A 27035-nucleotide genomic window follows, 5' to 3' on the forward strand; every position below is an offset into this window, starting at 1 on the left:
TAAATTATGAATTTGAAAACTTTACTAAAAATGAAAAATTACAAAGAATTTATGTCTAACCACATTTGTGTTTCATTTGGTCGAAAATCACAAATTGGCAAGCTAACAAATTTTACATACATACATGTTATTCACAATTTTATAATTTTTCTTACAAATTTGTATAAGCAAAAGCATACATAATAAATACTTTGCCGATATTTCCCTTGCTTTTTAACAATTTAAGCTTTTTATTGCTTTGCAGTCGTAATTTTCTGCTTTTGTTTTTGTTTGTTTATGATAAAGTACAATATGTGCAACAATTACATGAGAATATAAATTAATATTAGTATGCACGCACAAAATGTGTCAGACAAATAAAACGAAATGTCATATGTATAATTATTTTTTTAAGTATTTTAAATATAATTTGAGGTTAACTCTTGCTTTTTTTTGAATTTTACTTCATTCCCAGTCCGTGCATGCTTTCAAAGTCACAATCAGTCATCCAAAATAGTAGGATGACTGCAAGCACAAAATTGCCAGCAACTTGCTGCATACTCTCCATAACTATTATATAATGATCAAGAAATAATCACTTTGCATAGCCTTCAATCGTCACGGGTATTATTACATAATTATAAATGAGTGTATAGCGTATATATGTATATATATTTTAAGTCAAGCGCTTTTAAGTAAAAATAAAACAAAAGTTTCGCATTTCACGTGATTACTTTAACAATTAAGTTCTGTGTAAAACAGTTATACATACATATATCATTAAAGCGTTGTTATTAAAAATTTCCAAAAAAAAGTAGGGAAAAACATTATGAGAATATTTTTAAAATACATCTACTATATTATCTATATGAGTGAATTGGTTGATGATATTAAAATTTTGTTTGTATAAATTTAAGTAAGTATATATGTATCTGTTTTGCTTACAAAATCATTTGAAGGCGTTCATAATGACTCTTAAAGTATATTGTCTATTTAATTAATTAACCCTTGGCATGACCATTAAGTACCAATTGCATATTCGATACTCCGTTCGATTGCTTTATTTTACTGCCATTAGCTGTTGTGACTTCCTCTAAAATTAAATAAATAAACAGAAAAATAGAGACATGTAAATAATGTGCAATTGTGCGTGTTTTTGCTGACATACAACAGTAAGTGCGTATAAGTATGTATTGAGTACAGAGTTCGCATTAAAATTATGAAACATGCTTGCAAAAATTGCGAAATTTAAGAAGCAATTTCATTAAAGTATTAAGCAAATATATAAGAAGCGATTTTGCTAAAATCCAATAAAAATATTATTTGTTAAGCGTTTAAAGAGAGAAAGCGAGGCAAAGGGAGAGAAGGTAAGGGACAAATGACTAATGATATTTATAAAAAGTAAGCCGAAAGCAAACAAATATTACACAATATATATTGTGTATAATAGTATTACACAAATATTAAAAAAAATATAAAATTCGCAATTCTACGTTTGAAAATTATTATTATTTTTTTTTTTAATTTGTAAGTAGAAGAAGAGTTTTAAAAACGCACAAATATGTTTTTGAAATAAATTAGGTACCATAAAATATTAAAATTAGACAACAAATCTACGACATTGAATTTTTCGAATTTTAGAAATACATATGTATACATATTTGTAGGATTATGAAAATTCGCGTTGCTGAAATTAACAAATTTTTAATATAAAAACAAATTTAAAGTCGTTATTTAATTATAAAGATGTATGTAGATAACCATGGTTGCAAATTTTTTTAATTTAAAAATTTTGAAAAAGAAATTATATTTTTATTTTTAATTCAGAGTTCTCCAAAAAATCTTAGATGACTGAAAATTTAACCTAATTAAAAATTGTTTATAAAATTTTAATTTAAGTGGTAAGTAAATTTAAATTTTCATTGTAATTAAATTTAAAAATTTTATTATAATTAAAATTTCAATTTTTAATTCCGAAAAATTATTTAAAAACAAAAAAATTAGAAGAATTAAGATTAGAAAAAAATAAAATAATTTTTATTTTTTTTTATTCTTTTTTGAGGCCAGTGTTCTAAAGTATTGAAAAAAATAGTAGAACACGAAGTACACAAACACGAAAAAATGCAAATTCTAAAAAAACTTTTTTTTTTAATTTTTAATTATAGGCTGGTTTTTGGGATTGCAATTTTTTTCAATCCCATATTTGGGATTCAATTTTTTCCATTTTTCAATCCGGAATTTTGTATTAAAATTTCAACACAATTTTTAACTAAGACTTTCGAATTCCAAAATAAAAAAAAACATTAGTCCAAATATTTCTGGTATATTATAAGCAAACCTGTAGATAACAAAACATGAGGAATATGTTAAAAAAAAATATATTCTTTTTACAGAAAATCCAGCAACTTTGGCGGTGCTAATTTTAGCAAGTTTTAACTAAAAACCCCGTTATATGTTTGAATAACAATTTCAAAAATACATTGCTGCAACATAAATATAGTAAGTACATTCCGTCACCATTGTAATATCAAAGGATTTTGCTAAACATTTTAAATATACTACTGGATTTTTTTTTTCCAATTTTGCTAATAATTGTATTGAACAATACGTAATAAATACATACTAAATATGGCAGCTAATACAAATAAATAGTGTTTTTATATTGCGTTATTGTTATTGACTAACAGTATATAAATAAAATTTTCAAAACTCCGTTCTACATCTTATTAGTTTTAGGTTAGGTTTTACGAATATTCAGTACTGAAATTTTTTGTTAGTAGAACATTTTTTACTCAAATATACAACAATCTAAATGAACTTTATATACGCATTTTCTAAACACACATACGCACATATAAAATATGCCTGTATATGCCTAAAAATGTAATAATTGGCAAGCAATTAGCGAAAGGTATACTACAGCGTTGTGAAATGTGAAATTTTTTATGATTACTGCTAATTTACTTATACTATACTAATATTTAGGTAGTTTAGGCGGGTAAACAAGCAAGCAAGCAGGCATCATCATCATCTAGTGCATTAATCACTATCGACGACAATGTCTCCAGTTTTGGTTTCACTAGTTTTGCTGCCTTCCTTACCGGGCATTGGGTGCCAGAATTTCTTTGTCGTGCTCCAATCTTCGCGCAATGACAAGTTGAACATCGAATATGCTGGATCACCAGTGACCTCTTTGACGATATTCAAAAATTTGGGCATATAATTTTTCAGCGCATCGCCCGAGTGTGATGAGTACGTTTCCAATAGGATCAGCCCCTTGCAACTGCATGTTTGGCAAAATATTTTTTAGTAATACAATTAAATGACATAAACATTTGCAACATACCGTGGATGGCTGGGTTCTCTGTAGATGTCCAATTGGAAATATTGGTTGTTGATGAGGAAACAGCGACGTCGCTTGTAGATGGTGAAATGTGCATCGTCGCGTTGCGCCAACAGGTTCATGTAATCGCGATGCGTTAGCTGTGTTTTTACCTCGATGCGCGACTGTCCGTGCACATTGGGACGGCGTATTGTGTGTATGTAGCTCCAGTGATTCTTTTGGCCACGTTTGCGCAAACGCGCTTGTACTTTTGGTCCTGAGGATTGCAAGTAGTGATGTACAACATCGAAGTCTTGAAACGGTGGAAATTCGGAGTCGGCTGGTAGTGTTGCGACTGTGAGTTGAAGATAAATATAAAAGATGTACAATTAAAATTAAAAATATACTATAAATATAAAATTGCTTAACATACCGAGAAATTTCAGTTTTCTTGAGGTGGCAAGCAGACGATCACCAATATCGATGCCGACTTTCTGACACACTGCCTCGATTAGGCGATTCATTTTGGTTTCAAAATTTGTTGAATTATCAATGACATCGAAATATGGATGACCGACCCATGCGGCTGCAGACTTGTAATCTAAATCACGTGCCATATCAACACCTTCAGAGCGGCAGGCATGATCCTAAAATAGAAAACGTATTTTTATTTTTCAAAAATTTAATTTATAATTATTAATTTGCATGAGTTTCTAACTGTAATATTGCAGTTACATATTTTCGATACGTCTCCTAGCATTTATATTTTGTTACAATAGCTCTCCAACCGTTTTAAGCTTGAAAATGTTGAAAAACTTTACCTGAGAAGGCTTCTTTAAAATCTTTTGAATAAAAATTGTGTAATAAAAGATATTTTTAGTAAGTGGCGAAGTAAGTCTTTCAGAATTTTGTATACGTTAGAATTAGCTATGAGTTCTTGGGCAAAGTTTAACATATACATATATAAAGTATGTATATGTATAAAATTGTATGTATAATAACTAGCAAACATTAGTCAATTGAAATCGAGTATGATGGATGGTTAATAAAGTATTTCTATGATATGAAGCCTTTGGAAGTAATTATGATAGTTATTTATTTTAAACGGCAGAAACAAAAGTAACATTTTGAAGTAATGTAAACGTTATACCAAAGATTTTTGAATTATTTTAGTATACATTTTTTTATCGCCTTCAACATAGGTTCCTTTTGACCTAATACAATTACGCCAACACTTAAATAAATGAGGAGGTTAGTGTCATGGACTCATTGCGCGCGCAGTTTAAATGAGCCAATCCGCGTCAAATTTGATTAAATGGTACATAATTTCCATTACCTTGCCTCACCTATCTCACTTGTAATGATTTACAATATGTTACAAAGAGGGGTTTCTTGATTTTTTACTACTGTATAACTATACGAAATTATGCAAACTACATGACATGACACTTTTTACTTAATTACACACTCTATACTTATTACTATCTGTTCTACGTAAAAAAACACATTTGCATTACCTCAGTTGTGTAGAAATCTTCAGCACCATTTGCTGCGGAAACCAAATGCAAAATCTGATGATAACGATTATCACGCAATTCTATAGGATTCCAGTTATTCGCTGACATCATTTTTTCCCATTTTTCTTTCGAGATATCTGCATATATAATATATGGATGTATATGTAAGTAGACGTAATGTCGAGCACATACTATTAAATAAAATAAATTTGATAAGAGCTGATAATACTTACAAGCACTGGCATCCATGACGCCACGATCACAGATAATCAAACAATCACGCAGACTCGATTGCCCCAGCTCAAAGTAGGTGTTCTCGATTTGTATCATTGTACGTATTAGATTCTCTTGAAACTTGAAAGCTGTAATGTTAACAGTGAAATTAGTTAATTGATTATGAACTTAAAATGTTAATGTGTAAACTCTTTGCAACTGCATATTTAACCAATATTTTTATTATTTTTTTTTTGCAAAATATAAATTTGCATTTTAGAAGAAAAAACTTGCAAGCAAAAACGTACAAAAAACATAGAAATTGTGCTAAACAATGAACAATGATTGATTGATCGATTGCGCAAACAGCTGTGTGATGATTGCTGCATATTCGGATACCATGATGTGGTGGTGGTGGCGCATTCTTAATTACATTCTAATGGAGTATTTAAGTGATTATGCTGATATGCGTTTATGTATTTGTGCTATGATTTTATTTATGATTTTCCAGACAAATATTTATCATACACCGGTCTTGTACACAAATACATATATTTTCTTATAATATATTACCGCCGGATAATATTTAACATGCGACTTTTTATTACAAAATATATGTATACATACATCATATATGCTTATTTCTAACAGTATGTAACAATTTACATTACTTTCAAAGCTAAAAATCTGAGAATCTGCACATTTTTTTAGTGCATGGTCTAAAAATAAATCTAAAACAATTTATACATTTACATAAAAGTCAGGCCAAGAACAGAGTGTAAATACATATATTTTATGATCTTCAACAAACACTTTTTATATCTTTGACAGGGTATATTAAGTTTGCTAAAAAGCCACCTAAAATGTCGGAGACCTTATAAATTATTAATATGATCAGTGTGACGAGCTGAGTTGTCTTATCTTGCACTCGATGAAGATGCTTATTTTTCAGTACCACTGTAGCTTATAGCTGCCATACAAACTGACCTTTCAAAACCCAGTCCTTGTATGGACAACTTTTTTAATTGACAAGATATCTTCACGAAATTTGGCACATGTTATTGCCGAAGACAACGCTACAATCTCCGAACATATCAGATGGCTATAGCATATAGTAGCTGCTATACAAATTGAGCAATGAAAATCATGATAGAGACCTCTTTATACAGTTAAAACTATCAGAACGAAATTCTATTTGGAAGAAGAAAAAAAAATACGAAGCAATCGAAACTTGCCTCTGAATGGAACCATCTGAATTTTCGCATTGCTTGTTGTAATAAATGAAACCTCACTGACAAATATTTATATAATATAGCAAATATTTGCATAATAATAATAAATTATACTATTAATAATAAAGGAATAATGAATGATAATAGTTATGAATAATTTTTATGAATATCAGAACCTTAAAATTCCTAATCATCCTCATTCCAGTAACTTCGAACAGTAGGGACCTACCTATGCACAAGCATACATTTTTGAAATGAGTCAAAAGCGTACCGCGTGTCATCCATGGGAATTTTGTTATTTATTTAAACAATAAACAGTGAAATTAACATATTATTTTGAATATCAACAACGCTATAAATACAAGTATATACATATGTTATGTAAGTGTATTTCACATTATTTATTGTTGTGATCAAATTATGCAATTTATATGGAATTACGAATTTACAACAAATGCTTTCTGTTGCAGGGGAATGCATTAAGTTCGCAAGTAATTCGACGATAATGAAATTGGAATTTTTTATAAAATGACAAGCTTAGCAAAAAAGTAATTAAATGGTTATTGTCGAGAAATGCTTGAAAATCGACGTGTTGGCATCAGATATTAGGAGAGGTTCTCAAAATCTCTTATGGATGGACTCAATACATTTTGGTTAAAATTTAGGGTATGTGTATTGTCAATGACTCGAACCAAAAATATCTGAATCTTTCGCCAAAACGACATCGAGTGGATGTCGCAAATGAAATGTTAATAACGCGGTTGAGCACCCTATATTCATCAAACACATTACAGGTTACATGGCATGGATTTATAAATATGACAAAAATCCCAAAATACACTGAAGGCCATCTCAACCGAGACTTATACAAGTAAGTGTATGGAAATTTTTATTAACTGTTGGCATGCTGTATTAGCTCAAAATATCTATTGTGAAGGCGATAATATAAAGGTCTTTATTAAAACACTTGGAAATATTGTTTTTTTATCAGTCCTGGTCAAATTTGATCTAATATGTTATGCAAATGATATCAACAAGTGGTGTGGACAGGACTTAAAAATCGAAAATTATTAAAAAAAAATTTCTTAATGCCTTAATGTCAAAGTTTAAGCTTTCTGATACAAAATATGGTTACGGGCGCTTAAAGCTTTCAGATGCACCTAAAGATGGGAGAAAAGAGCCATACATTAGGCGAATATATATACATACATATGTATGTATGTATCTAAATGCGTGTTAAACATACATATGTAGTATGTATGTAGATTTGGCTGTCTATATTTAAAATCTAAACCAAGAAAAATATAGGTTAAGCGAATAACATTATGCGACAAATTCTTTTGCGATTGTATCTATCATTTGACCTCGAAAGGTCGTATGATTACAGCCGACTGATAATTTGTATGGCTTTGGCTGGCGCTAGCGAAAATTGGTAATCCGGAAATCAACACGGTTGTAGTAGCAATAGAGATAAGCTGAAAACATATGAAAAACTTCATTGACTGATTTGAGAACATTTGTTAGAAACGCCGCAACTAATAAAATTACTTTCCGTAATAAACTCTAACATATTTATTGGGTCTTTAATTTCATGATTTCTGGTAAATTTATAAGATTATACAAATCTGTTATTGATTGGAATGCATTACTCATTGAACGACCAGAGATATTCATTACAATAAATAATAAATAGTTTTGATTGTTGCTGTGGTTTTTATAAGAACAAAGCCAGCAATAATCATTCGGCAAAAGATTGTGCGACACTACTCGCTTTCTTCACTTTGTTTACGCGACAAGTGATCAATGTAGACACAAATAAATAAACATAGAAATATTTTTGTTTCCAACGCTGAAAGCAGTCATAAAGACACGTGTATGTGTATACACAAATAAATTTTATTACAAAAGCACAGTTATGTGGTATTTTGAATGTCACGACAATTCGATTTCATATTAGCAACAAGATAGGCTTTCATTCTCTTTTTTTTGTAGTATTGACATTTCACAAGTATGCCGTCTTTTGTGGTGGAACATTCTCACAACTAATTTGCCGCAAAATCAATCAGCTGTTGTGGAGCTTTTGTCGCTTCCCTTACGCTGCGCACACTACCTATACATATGGACGTAGATATGTGGATCCGATCAACAAGCCACCCACAGCTAAGGGCATGTGCGAATTGTTTTCCACTGCGATAATTTAATTAGTGCAAAATAACACAATTTGCAAAAACTAAAAAGGGAATAACAAGAAAAAAGCTTGAGGTTTGGTCAACGCTGATGTAAACAATTGCGCAACTGAAAATTCGTTTATATTTGCGGCGCATTTGTGTTTCTATTCAATTACCGTCGGCGATTATTCAAAGCATATTGAAATAAACAATTTAATATTATTAGAATTGGAATCCAATTTTATGGATGTATGTATTTCCATTTTCGACATACAATTGAAAACTATAAATAAGAACATTCAAGCCGTTTCGCGTTTTATGTTTATAGCTGTTTTAATGATTAAAATAAAATTTTTTTATTAAATCGAAGTTACATGGCCTCTCCAAGAATTGTGACTACCCGAAACTACATACTAAACAATACTTTCGAAATAGATTTTATGAAACCAATGTCTGTATACAATAATACGTGGTTTCAAGAAAAAACAGCTCAACTTTGCCATGAAGTTTGTAACACCTAGAAGAAAACGTCGGAGACATTCTAAAGTATATACATATGTATGTATGTATGTATGTATATACGTATGTATGTACATTAATACAATTAATACAAATGAACAACCTGACGCGATGAATCGATTGAGTCATGTCCGACTATCTGTCTGTCAGTATACACCTCAGTTTTTGAGATATCGATCTGACGTGTGGTAACGTCTTTTTCGCCCAATATGCTGTTTATTTTTCACAATTGGGTCCATCGAATCACTAATACATACAAGTGCTGTCCTACAAAATGATCTATCAATATCAAGTCCTTGTGTGGAAAATTTTTTTATTTGACACGCTATCTTCACGGCTTCACAAATTTGGCATAATTATAATCCATGGTAACGCTCAAGCTCCGAACATATTATTCAGATCGGACCACCATAGCATATACATATGTATGTATGTATGTACTTATATATAGCTTCCAAACAAGCAGAACGATCAAAGTGAAGTCCTTTTTTATAGCCTCGGTGTAACCGCTGTGAACGTTTTTTCTTGTTTGCTTCTAAAGTTAGAAGATTACTGTGGGGATTTCGTTTCAACAAGAATTAGCTATGTACATGAATCTATGAATGACTAATTAATTGTGAAGGCTGTATATGAATACATACATACAGGTATAAGTAAGTATGCTTTCTTTATTTCAGTCAAGTCGAAATGAACGGAAAGCCAGGTACTCGTGAGTGTGTACTGTCAAAAATTCAAATTTTATCAATTGATTAGAGTGAATTAATAGAAAAGATGAGAGATCTCTATTGAACTAATTCAAATTTGCGTTTCATTACCTATGTATTACGTTTAATTTAAGCAATTTAGATTAACAGTATCAATATAAAAATTGTTATCTAAAACTATTTATTTTACGAACCACGTTTTTTACCACCAACGTTTTTAATAGTATATACTAAAGATAGTGCCATCTTTATTACTGACTTACATATGTATGTACATATACAATTACCATATACACATGTACATATGTATAAATGTATATCTGTTCTCAAATTACCTTAACTGGTTAAAAATAATTACTGTTTACAATTTTTTGTACTTTAGTTTCTTATTTTTTTATTATTGTACCGTTAAATGCCTCTATGTGGTTTTGGCAATATCAGCTGTTACACTAACGTCATAATAACAACTTCTTGTCAGTAGATGTTTTTCAGTCTGTAATTTCAACCTTAATTATTTTTCTTTATATTATTCATTTTTTTAATTGTAAAGTATTTTCACTTTCATAAGTAAAATTGTTGTTGACATAGTGCTTCTCTTTATGTCAGATATTCATTCTCTGCTTAATTAGTGATTATTTTCCCATTTGTCGAAAAAAATGTATTAATGCAAAAAAAAAATTAGTTTGATATTAATTTACTGCACACCAACACGACTAAATGCAAACAAATTGTATGAAAGGCATACATATGTATATGTATGTATGTACATATGTATGTATAAACAAAAAAAGAAACAAAACCGAAACGAAAAAGGCAACCAAGCGTTGAAAAATGTAACAAAGTAGAAAAGCAGCGTTTTTAAAAATCTGACAGGAACAAGTGACTACAAAAATTAGCGCTAAAACGTGGAAAATTACAAAAAAATGTGCTTAACACATTATCATAAGGGAGTCTAAACTTAATGACAGCTGCATATAAGGGACTTGAGGGGAAGACATTTTGGAAGCCTTAAAACACGAAGGGTATAGAAATCACACCAAACGTGTGTTCGATCAATATCGAGTAACCATTAAAGTTTTTTTACTATTTCCTACACATGCATGTCCATAGGTGTCTATTTACGGATAATGTAAATACACTTATGATCACAGAATGGATATTAATAATAATAAATTATTTTTAGAATTTCAAACTGTAACTAATTCTATATTAATGTACATACATATGTACTTATGTACATACATAAATTGCTCAATCGTGCACTTTCCCGTATCGGAAATATAAAGGCGAAAAGATGTCTTACATACATATGTACATAGATTTATGTAGATATGTATACGTATATACATATGTATATGTGAATAAGTAAGTAATAGGTGCTATTTTGCCTGTGTGCTAGCGAATTGTTAGTAAAAATTTAGTTAACAAATATACATATGTATGTATGTATTAACCTGTGTGGTTGTATATGAATATAGGTAAAGACCCACGTCTGAATTTATATTACTTAAGTATACATATTGTATGTACATACATACATACATACACTTGTATGCAGAATTAAGTGTGAAAAATTGCTCATGTGCAAAGGCTTTATTATTGTGATCCGCTTGCACATGACATGTAAATATGTCCATACATACGAGTATGTATGTACATACATATACGTATGCAAATAAGTGCCAGCGGTGTGTCACAGAATTCATTATGACTGAATGATGCGGTCAGCACGTGATGCTTCAATATACATGTGTTTATAGACATGTATTTTTTGCGAAGAAATAATAAGTAAACACAACAACAAATATAAACATAAACAGTTATGGCGGTTATTTTATAAACGCGATAACGCGTGCTTTTCCCCCTTACAAACACAAACATATGTATGTACTTGCGTATAAAAGAGTTCTTACGGAAGAGTTTATTAATTTTTTTTGACAATGTACTTATTAATATCAAATTTTATCTATTATCTAAAACACAACGTATTTTTCGCGAATTTCGCAAGGCAATCCAGGCACTTCTTCCTTATCATTATAGGCACCTAACGCTACAACTTTATTTACTCTTTTATGGTATACGTAAATACATTACACAAGCATTACAAAACATACATATGTATGTATATGCATATACAATAAATATTACTATTTTTATACAAATAATAACTACTGTCCGTCACCTCAGTGAAGTCAATAACATTTTTGACCTCTTTAAGGCACGTGAAAGCCATCAAGCAATTCCCGCCAATGCCGCGAAAAATTGCGTTTTTGGTATTGTCGTTTCAGAAATAGCGCAGCTGCTGTTTTTACTACGAGTGTCCAAAATATAAAACATACCTTTTTCAATGGCACATGGCAAATGCAGCGTATATACTTATGTACATGTGTATATACAATATATGTATGTATACAGTTGACTGCGTGAAGAAATTCTTCTACGTAAACTATTTCCGCAGTGGAACATTTATTTAACTGCACATACTATTATATGACAATATTCATGTGTATACTGTAGTATACACTGTGATAAATGCTATATGTATATTTTGAAAAACAGCAACCTCGAGACGCACTTAATCGCTCACCGCACAACAGCGCCTATCTTTGGTCGCTTGTTTCTATCTCCTGGTTGGTAAATTGAATTTGGTTCACACTAGTATCAAGTGAATTAATATTGAATATTTTCTGTGTAAATTTAATCATTTTTAATTTCTTTTGACAGAATGTGTGAGAAAGTTTTTTTTTGCATTAATTTAACCCAGTTCTGAGGTCAGCAGATGACGCGGATTTCTACTACACATTTAAATGAACATTTGTGGGGGTGAAAGCAGAAACCACACACTTACATACATACATATACAAACGAGTACTTGTGTACATATAGAAATTTATAAATTATACGAAATAATAATATAGAAAGAATTTCAAACAATACTATGTAAATTTCAAAATCTTCGAAGGTAATTGGGCATCACTGATGCGGAGGTAGTATGAAATGTCTCGAAATACAGTATATAGTATAAATATACAATATACAAATGTCTACAAATTGTATGTGAATAGTCTCCATTATACTTTCGGTTTTAAGGAATTAAATGTTATTTATTACACATCAGCATTTGAGCTAGAACATACTGATGTGTTCATGATCACGAAAATTTTTGCCGCCTCCCTTTCTATTGAACGAGTTATTTTTGAATTTTTTCTCTAAATTCTGACCAAATAGTAGATTAAAAGGGTAAGGAGATTAAACTTATGTACATTTTCAAAAAAGTTTCTAGTCACTGAGAGATTGGTTCTCCGTCGAAAAGTAATTTTTTATAGACATTTTTTCACTTCACGCCAGCCAAATAGCTGATACTGTCATGATGACATTTATTTTATTTTTGATTATCTTCTAAAACAAAAAACAAAGAAAATAAAAACGTTAACTTCGGTGTGGCCTAATAAGCTTCACAGGTGCATTTCTTCTAGCAACTATACATTTGTATGTGTGTACATATGTATGTATGTATGTATATATGTATGTATGTATAACTAAATCTGAAACCGTAACCAATGGTTTGCATTCAAAGGAAAACGTTTTGCTAATTCTTAATTCTTGCTTAATAACAAAAAACATTCAAGTTGATTAAGGTTACTTAATAAGTAAAATATATTTCTTTTGAATTTGATCATTCAATTTATATGCCAGCTATCGGCACAATAGACCAGCACACCAGCTGACACCTGTCAAACTCAAACCAAAAATTCGTGAATTATTTATTTTTATTAATTATAGTATCAATTGATAAATAACCTATTGATAAGTTTTTCCAAATATGAACAAGTCTAACCCTTAACATTAATTATATATTATGTATTTAGAGACTTTAAGAATAAAGACGAAAGCGGTGTGGATGTGTGTGTGTGTACCTTTTTTGCACGTGTTATTAGAAAGCTACGACAAATGACAGGAAACGACGTCAGACACCTTTGTAAAGACATTATACATTATAGAAAGAAACGCATACATTAATAAAATTCTTAAAAAACTCTTAAACAACTTGTCAAAACAAAACAGATATTAAACATTATATAAAGGGGCCTGGCAGAAAGTAAGCTGCGTCAACTAGCACGTAGCAACATTTGCAAAATAATATACTAAGTACAATACTATATAGTAAAGATAGCACTGGTCCATAAGTACAGCAAATAAGCTTTTCTAGCGTAAAAATAAACTACACAGTACTCCCACATTGTCGATGTCAGGAAACCACGAGTTAGGATCTACAGACATACATAAGTACATACATAGTATGTATATAAGAATGTGCATAAGTATATACATATGTACATATATATTTTAACTAAATCGTTTTAGCGTCGACATATTCAGTTTATGCGTAGGTATTTTTGTATATGTAAGTGCTTTGGTGTATATGAATGTTTGAAAGATATATAGATGAAATTTTTAGTATAAAACAAACACACAAAATTTACTATCACTGCAAAATAAAATTGAATAAAAGACAAAACACAATTTAAACATACATAATATAAACAAAAAAGAAGGAAAGAAACCAAAAACAAAAAAAAAACGATAAAAATACAAAAAAAAATTGCAAATAAGAAAATTAAAAAAAAAAGAAACCAACAAAAAAACACACACATGCATTATAAATTAAACAAAATCAGCAAACCTAAACAGAAGAAGGATACAAATTTAAATAGATATTACTAAACCAAAAAAACAATTGGCCATGTGAAAACGAAAATTGTAAGCAGCAAAAATAGCAAAACAAAAAAAAATAATAAAATAATTTTTGCCAAGCAAATTCATTGAAAAAGATACGCAAGTCTAGCAGGTGATCAGAGATTTTTATGTTAAAACAACTGTTGCTTTACGTCGCCGAACTAGTGCAAGTGTGGTGTACTCGTTTAAGTTTTTTTTTGATTTCGAAAATTTCAACCACCAAATTAATTTACAGTATAATTAAAAAAATTGCATGTAATTTTCACATACATACAAACATATGTACATATGTATTAGTAACAGGGTTGCGGATTTTAAATTATAATTTTTTAAATTTTTATTGTAAAATCAAAAATAATATTTTGAATTTCTAATCACAAAAAGTGAATTAAAATTTGTATTTTCAATTTTTGACTCTGATTTTGCAATTACTATTGCCGATTATTTATTTTATTATTTTTCAATCCGGCATTTGGCTTAAAAAAAAAAATAATTCAAATATGAATGCAATTATTTTTTATGCTTTATTTGCAACCCTGAAGTATGAAGTATCTATGCTTTCGTGGGCAAATATTGTTGACCTTAAATTACATTACTTTTTAGCAAATGTAAAATATTTTAAATTGTCAAAGTCAACAATATTCCTGTTGCATACACACGTACTTACATATGCATATACATATGCACATACAAATTTGTAACAAAATATGATTAAATCATTATCAATTCATATTTAAATTTTGTCCTTTTTCTTTTATTTTGTTTTGTTTTCATACCAAAATATAAAAAACGAGCACACACGCACATAGACGACACACAGACACACACACACAACCACACAGTCATATGCAAAACGCGTGGTGTGAACTCACCTTCGCTGCCATTGGGTTTGGAGGCAGCATCGGCCAAGCAGCGTGGACAGGATGCGGTCAAGTCAATGAGACTGTGTTCCGGTGCAGCGAATGGTAGATTTTTGTATTTGAATGTGCTTGGCGTTGGTGGCGCTATCAAATGTACATACATACATACATAATACAGTATATATTCTACATACATACATATCGCTAATGCTACATATGTACATACATATTTATAAGTATATCTAATATGTTTATATATACACTTAAGTGTATTATATACATATGTATGCAGCTTGCAATTGTAAAATAAAAAAACTCAACCTAAGTAAATATGTGTATATATGTTTGTAATTAGTGGTATATACATATGCATTTACATTACTTAGCATATACATACATGGTAGATAAAGTAGAGAAAGCTTAATTAAATAAAAAACGAGAGAAATGGCAATCTATTGGCACATTTAAGGCGACGAGACTAAACAACTTTTCATGTAAGAAGGTTTTAAGAAGGAATTTTTTCTACTATTTTAATGCATTTCACAACTATAAACATTTGCAATTTGCTAAAAAAAAAATAATAATAAAATATTTATATCTATTTTATATATGTATGTATATTGTTTATTTTTAAAAAGTGAAGCGCGCATGTGACATTTCATTTATTAATTTACAACTTTTTTCGTTCAATAAAAGAAATCAAGACCACAACCATAACTCTGAAATATAACTTTTTAATGCCCAATAATTAAAGAGCGCGGGAGGGAGTGTAATCGGCCGCACACTGCGTTCAATCCCCTTTGCGTGTACAATTAATAATCAACAAACATTCGCTCATTCGAATGAGACAACGCTTATTATTGACGATTGAATCAATCAATTTTATCATTATGAAAAAATGCCCGCCTGCCAATTACACTTGAGGCAAAACGTTTTATGTGCATACTTATGTATGTATAGCTTTTTTGTGCTAATTTCTTTTAATGCCCAAAGGTTTAGACGTGTGCGGAAACGGTGAGTAGATAGTTCTTGTTGAATAAGACAAATTCGATCGATTAAAATGGATTAAAGTAGTCAATATGCGAGCTTCAAAGCCAAAGGAAGAATTTACACAGTTGGTCATGCGGTTTCTGTTTACAGATATTCTATATTAACTGCTGAGTATGGTTTTCTACAAGTAATTGCTGAGCACTTCAAAAAATAGAAATGGTGTAATTTTAATAAGCAAATATGTATGTATGTGCAAACAATTTTAAACGAGCGTATAACTTAAGCAGGTTTGTTGGTTAAAACGCTTGATAATAAATATAATTAATTACTAATTAAGAAAAATTTATAAAAATGTGTGATAAATACTAAATTTACATTAAAAGAAAATTCATACAAAAATTAAAAACAAAATAATAATTATGAAATAAAAAATAATAATAAACACTCCGAAAAAAACAAGAAAAAACGTTAACGTCGATTGTAGCGAAGCTATAATACCCTAATGCATTCTAATTACATAAAAGGGTATAAAAACAACTTTATCTTTATTTTGATCGATCAGTTTGTATGACAGCTAAATGCTATAGTTAGGTTAGGTTAATCTGGTAGGCTAATAAGCCACGCATAGACCAGTTTGGTCCTTTGCGATACCAGATGAAGTTCACTTGCTAAGCGCTCACTTAGCCTAAATGCTATATTGGTCCGATCTGAACAATTTGTTCGAAGAATATAGCGTTGACTTAACAATAATCTATGCCAAATATCGTGTGGATATATTGTCAAATGATAAAAATTGTCGTACAAGGATTTGATTTTGATTGTTGTTGTTGTAAGAGTTATCTAATCCTCGCTTGAGTGGCAAAGTTTAGGTTGGTTGTCATCGAAGTCATCTAATGGTTGACCATATGGAAAATAGGGTTTGCTGGGCATACAAAGAGGTAAGGTATCTTGTTTAGTTTTCCATACAAGAACTTGGTTGAGATCGATCAGCTTGTATGGCAGTTATATGCCAGAGTGGTGGGAAATCGGTGATTCCGGCCAGTGATCGGCTTCTTGGGAAGAAAAGAAGTTGTCCAAAATTTCAGATTGATATCTCAAAAACCGAATGATTATATACGGACACGCACATGGCTAAATCCCTCAGCTCGCCATGCTGATCCTTTATTGTATATTTTATAGTCTCCGACGTTTTCTTTTGAGCGTTACAAACAGAGTGGCAAAATAAATATACATTGTTCAGGGTAAAAAAATAAAATAAATAAATAAATTATAAAAAACATAAATCTTGAAGAAAAAATCTTATTACAAAAAACTCGAATGCATATCGCAAAGTTAACTTTTGGTGGACTTTGATTTTATATTTAATAATTTAAATCAGTACATACGTATGTATGTATTACATACAAATATACATACATATATTACAGAGTAACTTTGTACATACATACATTCATATGTATGTTATCAGTTAATTAGGGGCATCTCCCATTTTGTTGGAATTGCTTATATTTCTTCCGAATAACCTCGACCTTAACATTAAGGAATATTTTTTGAAATTTTGTAATTGTTGAAAAGAACTTTACGAAATGTAAGTATATGCACCCATAATTTTCTGAATTTAAAGAAGTCACGCGACATTTTGTTTGGTAAAATATTTACACATGCATGTGTGTGCGTTTGTTTACAATTTTATTTGAACTCAGACAAATTATAATTCGCAAGCTATTAAACAATCAACTAAATACACGATGATACGCGAAATTAATGCATGAGAGTTATGGAAATCTTTTTACTTTGAGGTTATAAAAATGAAGTGCTTCCAATTAGGGAAACAACTTGTATCACAAAACCCAATAGGCCAAATTAGTTCACGGCACGAGTTGACAAAATTGTATGGAAATTGTCTTTTGCGTGCCTATACCTTTCTGATTGTTATTATTGTTGTTGTATAAACAAACAATAAAAAAAACTAAAAAAAAACGCACAAGAACAATTAAATCTAATTAGACATGAACATGCAATGGCATTATTTATTGTATAATAAACATTTGAAAGTGATCAGCACAAAGCAAAATGTAATAAAAAAGAAGAGCTCAGTATAATGGAGGTGGGGCGAAAAGACACAAAGGTATTCTTATTTGTCAGCTTTTTTTTGCAGCTTTGGGGGTTGGTGATAAATTGACTAATGCAGTCATTATTAGGCTCTGAGATGACCACAAATAGGGGGGCCCGCTGTTACGCGGGACTAAAGCCAAATAACGTGAACGTGAGCATGAAAGAAATGTGACGCCTGGCAACGTGAATTTTCGAGAAAAGTGTAGCAGGCGCTTTGGCACGATTTCAATAACCCGCTACAATAACAAACACTATTATTTTCTTTAAACGCGAATCAAAATAAACTGCAAACTAAAGTACATATTCATATGCAGCACAAAACATATGTATATTTATATACATTTGTGCATGTACATAAGTATGTATATCAGCGCACCATTTGTTGGATAACTGACAAATGTCCAACTGACGACGATGGGACTTTGTGCCATCCGAGTTGACACAGCTAAGTGCAAGAAAGTGTACCTAGCCAAGTGCAGTAGCGGTTGCACCTACGCAATAATGCATTTCTACAAAGAAATATGTACTTACAACTCTATATACGTGCATATGTATGTTTAAATGTATATACCACATATACATATTTGTGCAGTTGTTTTCAATTTGTTGGTACGACATAGTACAACTATTTGCACGTTGAGTACGAACCAAGCAGAATGAAAAACCGCTAGTCAGAAATATTTGGCAAATATTTGCGAGTGACGGAAAACGGCGAACATGACCTTTGAGAAGGCAAACGAAATACTATACTCTGAAGATGCCTTCACATTGAGCGAATCAGGGTTATTTCTTTGTTGGTAGAAAGATAACTTTCTATCCAGCGATTGCATACGTTAATACAACGCCTTTATTACGCGTTTAAAATAAAAAATACTGCACCGAAGCTATAATACCCTTTACAAGCAAAAAAGCGTTGCATATAAAAAACTTGATTTTGATAGGTCAGTTTGTATGGCACATAAGTATGTACATGATATGGTAATCGGAACGGAACAATTTGCTCGGAGATTGTAGTGATACCTTGGTCAATAAACCATGCCAAATTTTTTGAAATCTTGTCAAAGAAAACAGCTTTCCATACAAGGATTTAATTTTGATTATTGAGTTATACGGCAGCTATATGCTATAGTGATCAGATCTGAAAGATTAAGTCGGTGATTGTACTGTTGCCTTACACAATAGTCTCTATAAAATTAAATAAATAAAATTTCTTGAAGATATCTTGTCAAAGTTGTTCACAAAGGACTTCATTGAGAACGTTCAGTTTGTATGGCTGCTACATATGTATGTATGTACATATGTATGTATATGCTATGGTGGTCCGATATCGGCGTTTCCAACAAAAGAAAGCTTCTCGGGGAGAGAAACATGTGCAAAATTTCAGATCGATGTCTCAAAACCTGAGAGACTAAATTGACTCAGCTACTCACTGTGGTCAGTTATAATGTATATGGAAAGGGTATAAATGTATATGGAAATAATAATATGGTTGAAAGTAAACAAAATATACATTTTAAATATTTTTCTGGTATTTCTTAATCTTATAAATGAAATAAATAAATAAACTTTCTTTTTAAATATTTTCAACAAAAAAATTTGTGTAAACAGCAACATGTAATTTGTAATCAAAAAATCAAAGCAAACCCTATGTACATACATATGTACATATGTATAGGCTTGCAATTTGAGCATTTTAAAATTATCTTAGATTTGATAACTCAATAAAACCGCACGCTTCACTTTTTAATTAATTTTTATAATTTTTTGGGAATATTCATGTTTTTTGCATTTTTATTGCTTGCAAATATTTCTTTCATGTCTGCATCAAAGTTTTCCTATCGTTTTATATAGTATTACATAAAGTATTTTCTTTTAAATAAATAAACATATATGTATAAAAATGCAAGTAATTACCTTCTTTATCTGTGAGATCCGAGAATTTAACGCCACCACTATATTTTTCACAAAAGAAGAAGAGATTAAAAATTAAATCAGTCAACATTTATATTGATGGAACTCAAAAAAAAAAATTCGTGAACAATTCTCAATTGCGGAAATACGCAAATTTGAAAAATTACTTTTTTTTAATTTAATTAGTGCAAAAAATGTTTAAAAAAGTTATTGTATACTAGATTATTGTATGTGTCATTGTATTCTATAGTACTTTACGTCTCATAGCTTGAACAGATTATATATGTATATAAAGCACAAAATGTATAATTTGTATATTTGCTGGCAGTATTTGATTTAAGTAAAAGTAAAGAATGTATTTGTAAACATTAATTTGTTGTTGTTTTTAATGTTAGTATTGCTAAAAGGTTGTTTACAATTTAACTATTTAAAGATTTATTTTAATGCCAACAAATCTTCAATACAGTTTTATGAAGTGAAATTTTTTAATTTTTTTTTAATTATTTTCTTTTTTTGCATTCAATTAATTTGAATTTTTAGGCATTTACCTGAGGAGCACGGTAGCCGTTTCAGGCACACGGAATACCTGAAAAAATTATTAAAAGCTCATTTCGTTTGTCATGGTCGTGTAACAACTAGTAGATTGTATTGTTTATCTTTTTAATTTCCTACAAAATTATTCACTAATGATTTAAATAAATTTTTTTACTAACGGGTTTTGTGTATAAAACGTGCTGAGTTGCAGAAAATTTTGCACTGTATTTGTTGATCATTTAATTTTTCTCAGAATTGGATGTTTTAAGCAGCTTATTCTGTATATACCCTCATCAAAATATTGAAAGTCTACATAATTATTCACAAAAGCTGTTATTCTTATAAATTTTTTCTTAACAATTTTTGACGTTTCTAAATCAATAATTTTTTCTCACTTTGGTCCTTGTTTATGCATTGAAATATTAACCATATATTTTCATTTTACAATTAACATATTATGACGTTTCCTTGTTGAATAAACTTATTGTCTAAGGCAGTTATGTGCTCTGTATTTGTTAGTTTTGTTTCTTTTAAACTTCACCAATAATTCCTCAAAAAAACCCTGCCTCTAACAACCAATACTAGGTTAAAGTAGTTGCTATAAAATAAAAACATGATATTCTATAACCCGTTAGTCGTGGAACTATGACATTTTTACAATGATGGAAATATACAATAATATATACATATGTACAAATATCATGTAATAACAATAACTCTTGACACTCATTGAAATATTAATTATGAATGTCAAGGGTGTAGAAATTTAAAACCAGGTATGTCATTTTATAGATATTTATTGTCAACAGGGTTGCGATTTTTTATTTTTTTTTAATTCCCAAATTCTGAGTAAAATATTTAAAATTGAATTTTTAATACACTTTAAAACATTTTTTTTTTAATTTTTAATTATAAACCTGGAATTATTTTTTTAATTTATTATTTTATTAATTTTTGTTTTTCAATCCCGTATTTGAGATTAGACTTTTTTATTTTTTCCTGTATTTGGAATAAATTTTTTTCATTGGATCAATAACTTCATAATTATTTTTAATTAAAAGTTTTGTAATCACAAAAAAAAATCAAATGTTAATTAAATTATTTTTTATTTTATTATTTGCAACCCTGATTGTCAATCACATAAATAAATGTTTAGTTGTTTTTAATAAAAAAAAAAATAAATAAATAAAAAGGAACATATTTTTCAAACGTCGAGTACAACGTTTAAGGTACTTATTAATATTTTATTTACTTGCAAAAATATTTCTTAGCAGGTTTTTAACCATATTATGCAAATCTCTACTTTTATACGTAAAGTATTTGATTCTAAAATTAACTAAATTAATAAAGAAATTAGAAATATTTCGTTTATTTTATTTTCCATGATAAATATGTGTCATAGTTGCATCATTGTAAAACGCCATTTTATGCGAAAGATACTGAAAATATTACATTGCACAAATATGTATGTCTATTGTTTTATTGGCGCATATTCATAGATATTTACAAAAAAACGCTGTCATTTTTAGCAGTGAATGGTGCTTTTGTATTTAAGAGCACTTTTCTCAAGTAGGAAATGTACTTGTTGAGATTCGAATGAGTGTCTCAATGAAGTAAAAAAGGCAAATGTGAACTAATCAGAACGATGTACGTAATCTTCGTGATGAAGAAGGCTAGTATTTATACTACAAACGACTGTATGCAGCTATGAATATGCGCAAACTATTTTCGAATGAAATATCATATTTCCACAAACAAAATTAATTAAAATGCTGAATTTGCTTTAATTCGTATGAAACTTTCTCCAATAATAACTTTAGTAAGTAAGGACCGACTATATTGTTTAGTATACATTAGACATTAGAATATATACAGAAAGTAGAATTAATTTCAGTTGGTAAGTAGTGGGGACTTAGTGAGAAACAAAAAAGAAACGAATACACCTTGTAGTAATTCCCTTAATTCATCTAATATTCAACATACCTTCCATCCTAAATTTTCAAAGAACGTGCACAGACGTGATTGGCCAGTTGTTTTGCCACCACATGGACCTGCAAAGAAAGAAAAATAAATACATAAATGGATGTATAGTATTTTAAATATTTATAAAAGCATATGATTTAGCGAAATACACAAACAATATCTATATATCTACATACGTATTATAATTTTGTGGTTGTATGCAATACGCATTTAAAAATAGAAATCTCCTGCTGTTCAAATGCAATTACACAACTCAACACCCCCCACCTACTCAGTGATGCTCACACAAATGACCGACTGCTGTATGGCAGGTGAATAAGTAAACAAACTGTAAATGCTTGGCTTATACGATAACTGCTAAAAATACTACCCTATCTTCAATATTCAAGTTCAAATGTGCAATGAGGGAATTTTCGAGCAAATGAAGGTCTTGCCTCCATGCAACATCAGCACCACAATACTCTCACCTATCTACGTAGAAGTAATTCAGATTGTATAGCAAGTACATACATAGAGACAAATAAGAAAACGTACAGCATCTTGCTGACCTTGAGAAAATAACAAAAACAACAACAGATCACAATCAACAGACAGCTCCTGCTTGACTACACGCCCATTATATGCTATGACTTCGACAGTTATCGATACGGACAGGCCCACTGGAGCATAAAAAAAATTTACGTGTAGATTCTCTGTATTATTCTATAAATATGAAAAATAAAAACTAAGTGTAATGACGCTAAGGGTTGTTTTATTTAGAATGTGAGAAACAAATAAATAAAATATTAATCAATAAAAATAGAAATTGATTGAAAATTTGCAAAGCATCGCAGTAGGAAGTCGAATGCGCATATGCACATATTAAGTATATATACATATATGTATGTTTATGCATTTATAAAATACACTTTTCTACCTATACACTTGAGAACTGTCGTGATTGTGACTAAGCGATTGGCTTTAAATTGAATTTGATTGAAATGGAAATTGCTCCCATATGCACAACAAATATGCATTTGTAAATGTGATTGCAAGAACGCATGCTTGTCAATATGATAATGTCTAGTAGATAGAATATGTAGCAAACATTGCAATTGTTTTTCAATTGAATGAACTACATAACGGTCAATGGGCATATTTGCAAAGAACTATAACTAACGGTCAATAACAATTGTTAAGCAGTTAATGGCTTTCGACAGAACCACTTTCAACAACTGGCCAAGTGGCGTAAACCAGATAGTGGCATAAACAAATAAAATGGTTAGGTATATACATACACATGCACATTGTAAACTACTATGTAGTAGTGAGCTAGTTGGAATTGAATTTAACTAAATTTATTATATAATAAAGGCGAAATACATTCAAGGCAAAATAAACGAAGCAGTATGTAATTTATGAACACCCTGCAAACAAAGAAAATTACTTCTGTCATTGGTATAAAATAAAAACTATCAGAAGTTGTAAAAAACATAACCATAGTATGTTATTATTTGGACAAATGTGATTACAATGCGATTGTTTTGTAATAAAAAAAAGCGTGAACGTATTAATGCCATATCATATGGCTTGCAAATACTTGTTTGGTTTGATAAGATAATAAAATTAATCTACGATTTCCATTAACTAATGTCATTCATAAAAAGTGCTTTGAAATAAATAATGAAAGAACACCAAACAACACGTAAACTTAAAGTAATTTAAAATCATTCACAAATTAAGTTTTCAAAGTGAAAGAGATTTAAAATTAATTTAAACGCAAACTTTACTGTAAAAAATAGGGCATGCTTTAACCAACAGGCTTCCAAAACCACCTGTAAAAATAGTGGCAGCTTAGTTAATATTTTTTTCGTTCCTTGAAACAACTAGTAATCGTTAAATCGTCACAAAAATTAATTTTAATCAATGCAATTGGTGATTTCATTTTTTTGTATTTTTTTACTTTGATTAATGTTTTTTCTTTTAACTTAGCTTAGCGAGATTTCCATCATTGATATGGGACAAAGTTAGCCGGCTACTAAAGCGCACTATGGTTTTCGTATGGAGATAGAAGCTTTTAGTGATAAGAGCAACAATAACAAAATAAGAGCTGGGCGTGTCGTATTTAAACCGGTGTTAATGTTACACCAATTATTGCAATAATTAATTTAATTAGCTATATGAACTACAAAATACACATTCTTGACGGTTATCAAGATGAAATTGCTTAGATATTGGTATATACATAAATAGTTGCAAATAAATAAATAAATACATAAATTATGAATTAAATTATAAAGTAGATACTAGAAAGTCATACACACATATACTTGTATTTCTTTTAAAATAACTGCACTCAATACAAAACAACTAAAAAACAAAATATTTGAAACGCATACATTTTTAATTCAACATTTGCACAAGTATATTGGAATATTTGCCGGTGTTTTAACTAATTTCTTTCATTCTTTCATATCACTGTCTACACGTACACATGTATGCTAATATATATGTAAGTATAAAGCTGATCGTAGAAGACGATTTTTAAATAGATTTGACGCAGAAGCAAGCAGCTTGCTGAACAATGAATGTGTTAGTGGGGCACTTACATATACATATCACGAAAATGACTTTTGGCAAATGTTGTATATAGTCCGTTGTACTTTCGTGCATGCACACTCTGAGATTTCTACAAATTTTCAAGTATAGTATATTATCTCAGCCATGAAATACAAAAAATAAAAATAAAATGTCAAGTGTGGTATCTATTATATATGTAACTGAAAACTGATAGCTCCCTGAAATTTCATAAAACTGGTTTTAATGAATTGAAGAAATAGCAGGTTCCTAGTAGATGTTTTGGAATATGAACACGTGTAGATACATTTGATAACCAAAAAACCCAGCAACGCCGGTTGACATAAAGTTATAAGTCACATTTTGGCCACAAAAGCGAGGATAATCAAGAGAATCATAACAAATGATAAGGTTTATCCACAATTCAACCAAAGTTTAGTATTTTACACATTTCTTTATACACTGACTCCAAATTATTACTTGCAAGCTCGTCGTTCAAATATTTCTAGCTTAAAGACAGATTTATTTCAAAAATATATAATTAGGTATATTGAGCGTACTTACCGCCTGTTAGCACTACTTTATAAACACGTTTTTTGGAGGCACCATTTGTTTTGGCCAGCTTCAAGCCAGCTCGTGGATTTAACTTTGGCGATGTCTTTTCGGGTTGTTGTTTTTGTTCTTCCATTTTCTTTTCAATGTCCTGTTGTTTGGACTGTTCCTTTGTTTGATTGCCATTGTCATTTCCCGTTGTTTCGTCCTTGCACTCCATTTTGACCAACTTACAGAAGATTGACTCACTCAATAATTCTCGTTGCACTTTTACTTGTTTTTCACAGCTGATTAATTCACCCCGTCTGATATATGTAATACGCGTACAGGCAGAGCGCAGATATAGATTTGTTGATTGACGCTTATGAATTCCGAGCTATGTTGGTGTTCTTTATACGATATTTCCTTTGGCATATATTATGTCTTGTCAATTTTCTTAAACTGGACTTTCTTGCCGTCAAAAGAGTTTTTATATTTATAATCGAAACCGTTTACTTTGGCAAGGTGTTGTTGTGTCAATTCTGAGTTGAACTTGATGAATTCTAGCATTGAACTGTGTGCAGTGGGGATTTTTCCGCTTCCGCCAAAGTGAAAAACTGAAATATCAGTTCACACGCGGGGTACGTTCGCCTTCAATGTACAATGAAGCAACGACCAGATATGGGCCGAATATCAGAGTTTACGTCTATCCTGTTTGTGTTTGAACATCTTCGGAAAGTTTACACGGTATTTGCGTAATAAAAAAATTGTTTAATTTCACATTCGCAGACACATGGAAAGACCGAAAGATTTATTCACGGTTAATCACGAAATGTAAATTTGCTGGAGCCAAATCACTAAAATGACTGAGAGAACATGGTCGAAAAGCTCCCCTTTTTATGTAATTCGATGCAAAGATGCCAGATGGTAACAACTGCGAAATTTTCAGGAAAACGACAAAATAATTGCGCCAACAAGTAACCAGCAGAGAAATAAATTAAGAACTTAACTTTATATTGTATGTTCATTAAAATTACGAAAATTATATTATTTTTTCAAATTGAATTTGTCAAATTATTAAAGATAGATTATTAAAGAACGCGGCAAAATGGGCAAAATTAAGCGAAACGAAACACTGTGTTGTCGGATCAAAAAAAATTTGTA

At 30.2% G+C, this 27035-nt stretch overlaps 1 protein-coding gene across 2 annotated transcripts; it reads right to left on the reverse strand.

Annotated features, from left to right (window-relative positions):
• LOC120770357 (TRPL translocation defect protein 14) lies at window positions 1–26742 on the reverse strand. 2 transcript variants are annotated; one of them, XM_040097765.1, is made up of 11 exons: window positions 25905–26742; window positions 22785–22852; window positions 20816–20853; window positions 20271–20308; window positions 15264–15395; window positions 5052–5180; window positions 4819–4955; window positions 3735–3948; window positions 3326–3656; window positions 3081–3262; window positions 1–1072 (listed from the first exon to the last, which is right to left on the reverse strand). In XM_040097765.1, the coding sequence occupies exons 1-11, from the start codon at window positions 26110–26112 to the stop codon at window positions 981–983; spliced, it is 1569 nt and encodes a 522-aa protein (XP_039953699.1). In that variant the 5' UTR covers window positions 26113–26742; the 3' UTR covers window positions 1–980. The 2 variants fall into 2 exon arrangements, with proteins under 2 accessions (XP_039953699.1, XP_039953700.1); XM_040097766.1 differs by lacking the exon at window positions 15264–15395 and having other exon boundaries at window positions 25905–26741.
• Between the last annotated feature and the right edge of the window lie 293 nt (window positions 26743–27035).

This window comes from Bactrocera tryoni, chromosome 3 (genome assembly GCF_016617805.1).
Source record: "Bactrocera tryoni isolate S06 chromosome 3, CSIRO_BtryS06_freeze2, whole genome shotgun sequence".
NCBI classification, from domain to species: domain Eukaryota; kingdom Metazoa; phylum Arthropoda; class Insecta; order Diptera; family Tephritidae; genus Bactrocera; species Bactrocera tryoni.

Coding starts and splice junctions, on each gene's coding strand:
- LOC120770357 (XM_040097765.1), bottom strand. CDS start 26,112: ATGGAGTGCAAGGACGAAACAACGGGAAATGACAATGGCAATCAAACA. Junction 15,396..20,270: donor GGATCTCACAGATAAAGAAG/GTAATTACTTGC, acceptor TACATTTGATAG/CGCCACCAACGCCAAGCACA. Junction 5,181..15,263: donor CAAACCCAATGGCAGCGAAG/GTGAGTTCACAC, acceptor TTAACATTACAG/CTTTCAAGTTTCAAGAGAAT.